A 4447-nucleotide genomic window follows, 5' to 3' on the forward strand; every position below is an offset into this window, starting at 1 on the left:
TAGTTTTTATAACCGTTTTTAGAATGGTTTACATAATACACTAAAAACAATGTGCAAAAAATATGCGATTTTAATATGTAAAAGAGGGTATATATTGTGTAGCGCATTATTTTTGTTGATCAAAGCCTTGTTGTGTCGTATAGAATTATGTATGGAACATGCGAGTACAGGTATATAAACGCTTGTGTTTTCATATAAAAATACTAATATGGTATATGGGTGGGGCGGAAAAAACTCGTGGAAGTGTGAACACCAATTTTAAGCCCACTCCGCTTATTGTCCCGTATTTATTTAGGTACAAACTCACGCCTCAGCACTTACAATGCACATACATACGCAATCAACAATTTATAGAGGTTGACCAATTGTTCTGATTTGTAGATCAATAATGAACAAATGCATTTTTGTTGCATTTAAAACTCAATTTTTTGTTCGAGCTCGCGGGAACCATATTTTTTGAAACTTTATGGAATATTTTTGTCAACGCATTGAATTCAAAAAATACTTTGCATATTTTCCCCTACAATTATTAATCATTTATAACTTCTAAAAATTATATAAATTTCTACTAAGACTTATTAACTTTTATTTGTGTTTGTAAAATTCCTCCTTAAGATTTACGAAAACATGGTCACCATACTAGAACTCAGAAACTTATTAAACTACATCATTTTTGCGTACAAAAATATTTAATCCAAGTTCGGCTATGACCAAAGAAAAAATAATAAGAGAAGATTCATAAAAATCGGTTTTGCTAAAATTAGAAGAATCATTGCGAAAAGTTGTTCAATAATATTCGATAAAAAAGTTTATGAAATCACATCATCAGAAAACAATAAAAGTAATCACAAAATAAAATAGTGCAATAGATAGTACTGTTTATATATATATTATATATTGAATCCTTTAACCTCTAGAAGAAGTATAGGGCCGCAACAGATAAAGCACACTAGCAGATAGGCAATCAGTCTGACAGGCAGACGTTTGTTACAGATAGAGAAACAGCCGAAAAGCCACACAGTCAATGGAATAGCATGCGAACAGATATGTATACAAACATACTGGCAAACAGACTGACTGCTAGGCAGACAAACAGCCAGGCTCAGAGACCGTCACATAGGTGCAAAAATAGGCAGACAGTCAAGGAACAGGAAAACAGGCAGGTTAATAGTTAAGTAGATCGATAAACTTACCTACTTACTGCAGTCTTCTTCTCTTTGTGGAGTATAGAGAAAACTGCAGCCCTCGATAGAGAGGCAAATAGATAGGCAAGCGGAGATAAAGTCATACAAATTGACAGCCTAACAGAATGACAAACCGAGCTGTAGCAAAGAAATATGAGAACAAATAAACTAATAGGCAGACAGACAGGTAATTAGGCGGATCGACAGGCGGTCTGGCATTTAGTCAGGCAAACCGATAAACTGACACAGGTAAACTGACAAGCGGACAAGTTGGCAGAGAGACGAACAAGCTGTTAGACAGGCAAGTTGGGATATAGGTAGACAGCCAGCCTGACATTGCTCAGGTTAATCATCAAATATGATTAATTTTAATTTAAATATTTAAAAAAAATATATTTAATTTAAATACGAATTATTTTCTAGATTTTTAATACTTAATATATTTTAGATTTTGCTTGATTTTAGCAAATCAAAAATGTATTTTAAGTAGTTTTGTTTAAATCTATTAGGTCTTAATTTTTTATATTTATGGCGCACCCAGAATTTGAATTTCTCTCAGTCTTAAGCGTTTGTATTACTATAACTCAATTTTGTCTCAAGACTTTGTATTAAATATAAATACAAAAAAGTCTTTTGTTTTGATTTTATTTAATTATGACAGCTTTGAACTGATATTTCTTTAATTTGATGGAAAATAACGCTAATAACCCCTAAAAGCTTTTAATTTTAGGTATAAATAGCGCTTATCAGCAATTATATTCAATGTAATAGCATCAGTGCATCTTTATGTAAACTAGAAAGAATTTTTGATTATTAAATAAATATTTTATAAACTTTACTCAATACAGATTCAATTCAGTACAGTTTTTAACATCAAAGCATTCAATCATGCTCAGAAAAACGCCGACGATATTTTTGCAAATCGTTTTCGTTTTGATTTTTGCGGAGGTATTTAATGGAATATTTTTTTCTAACTGAACTTTTCTTCAAAATAATATATAAAATGATATAATCAAGAATAAAATAAATAAAATATGTTTTCAATTTTGATTTACATTTTGTAGTTTGCCGTCGGTGTAACAATCACACGAAAAGTGACGCGAATTGATTCAGATGGAAATAAACATGTATGGACATCCACTTCCAACGATCCCGATGACATTGTAGGCGAGAATTTTCGATTAATACCTGACACTGTAGAAAGACGTTTTGGTGGTTCAATTGTGCCAAATGACGAAAATATGAAAGAAGTGGGAGTGATCAAACGCGTAGATTCTGATGAAGTAGACAAATTATTTAGGCCTATGCAAACTGTACCATCAACAATAACATATCGCTATTTTAATACAAGACCCACATTTTCATTATCAGGTGATATATATATCCGTGAAAGATATGATTTTAACAAATCCTTTTCTTATCGTATTAGATTTTGATTGGCCTTCTGACATTTCAACGACAACAAGAAAACCAAACTCTAATTGGCCGTGGCCAACAATTAACCAACCAACACCAGTAAATACACCAGCAACACCTAAAAAATCGGACGATGAAGACAAGGTGTCTGAACGACGTCAAGAATCTAATGAATCACCTGAAACAGATTTGACAAAGAATTGGAAATCAAATCCATGGCTTTATACACCTCCAAATTATGTTTACACCAATAAGAATATGCCCAAATTCGTTGACGATGATCCAGTTGTTACAACAACACCAAAAACTAATATATTATCCACAACAAAAAAGGCACTAACTCTAGAAGAATTTCTGGAATCAGAATACGATACAACGACAAAGAGGCAAGAAGAGGATTTCACTACTAACAAAAATGACAGGGTCAGTCACAACAGACGAACAACAACAACAACGCCTGCACCACATGTAAGTAACCAAACCAACAATAAAAGTTACACCAAAATTGAGGAAGTAGATTTGCTTGTAACAAAAAAATATTATTAAGGGTCCACATATTGATAAAAATTTTTTTTAGAATACTGAAACATTTATGCAGCCAGTCGATTCATCAGATGTACTCACTAAAACTATAAAGGTTGAAAATATATTACCATCAGATACTCTGCCCATCGATAAACCAGCAATTGGCAGGATCCCTCCTGTTCGCACTACCACCACAAATCACCATACAATGAGAGTATATCCAATATATGTTGACCCCATAAGTCAATTCTTAGCAAAAGTGGAACTCAGCACAAACGATATAATAGCGAAAGGTGGAGAGTTTTCAAAAGTTATTAGTGACGATAATGGCAACGTTCTAACAGTGACATTCTTATTAAGCAGTGTGAAAAAACCCAACGAAAATGTAGGAAGAAGGTCCAATAATTATCAACCGATTAAATAAACAACTGCATGTTTACATATGTATGTATAGATATATATATATTGCAGTGCTTTCCAATAAAACAATTATTTTTAATTAAAAATAATCTCATGAAAATAATACTTACTTTTTATTATCAATAAATATGCTAAAATTAATGTAATCGAAATAAGAAAGAAATGCATTCAGTCAAAGTGGTTTCTCTATATTTAATTAAGTTTTATTTCATGATATATAATATATAATGAAAATTTATTGATCTGAGATGTATAAGAATAAAAATTTATTTTATTCTATAAAAACATTTCTATATCTCATTATATTAATATTTTTCATTAATAGCTTTTAAATGACTATATATCAGGGCTGTCCAGACCAGACACGATCGCGGACCACTTTAAGTCATACAATACAATACAAATACTGTGATAATATTAAATTAAGTTTTATTAATTTAGTTATTTCAATTCAATTTTTTGAGATACTAAAAAAAAAAAAAATAATGTTATTTTATACAAAATATTTTAAGGGAAAATTTGCGTAATTATGGTAGCTTAGAAAGATGTCACGGGCCACACATATATTAGCCGCGGGCCGCATGTGGATCGTTGCTGTGCTTTGGACAGCCCTACTATATATCATAATGAGCTATTAAGTTGGTACTACTAGTTGAAACAGATAGATATAGAAATAGAGAAGAGACAAATACATAAACAGACAAAACCGACAGACAATATTTTTAAAAATAGTGTAAAAATTTTGTTACTACTTGATAAAATATATATTACGAGAAATATCTGATATATACATTTTATATGATGTATTTACTAAGTAAAGGTAGACTGTTTAGTTATGAGGGATCTGTTTCCTCCGCTGCTAAGTTAAGGGTCTAGCCATTAGAGTTAGTAGATTAACTCCT

At 31.3% G+C, this 4447-nt stretch overlaps 1 protein-coding gene across 1 annotated transcript; it reads left to right on the plus strand.

Annotated features, from left to right (window-relative positions):
* Positions 1–1962: 1962 nt before the first annotated feature.
* Positions 1963–3634, plus strand: LOC119689290. The gene is made up of 5 exons (XM_038104081.1): positions 1963–1972; positions 2033–2132; positions 2249–2555; positions 2614–3068; positions 3178–3634. Exons 2-5 carry the CDS (start codon positions 2073–2075, stop codon positions 3547–3549), a joined length of 1194 nt encoding a protein of 397 aa, XP_037960009.1. The 5' UTR covers positions 1963–1972; positions 2033–2072; the 3' UTR covers positions 3550–3634.
* Positions 3635–4447: the final 813 nt, after the last annotated feature.

Source organism: Teleopsis dalmanni, chromosome X (genome assembly GCF_002237135.1).
Source record: "Teleopsis dalmanni isolate 2A chromosome X, ASM223713v2, whole genome shotgun sequence".
NCBI lineage: Eukaryota > Metazoa > Arthropoda > Insecta > Diptera > Diopsidae > Teleopsis > Teleopsis dalmanni.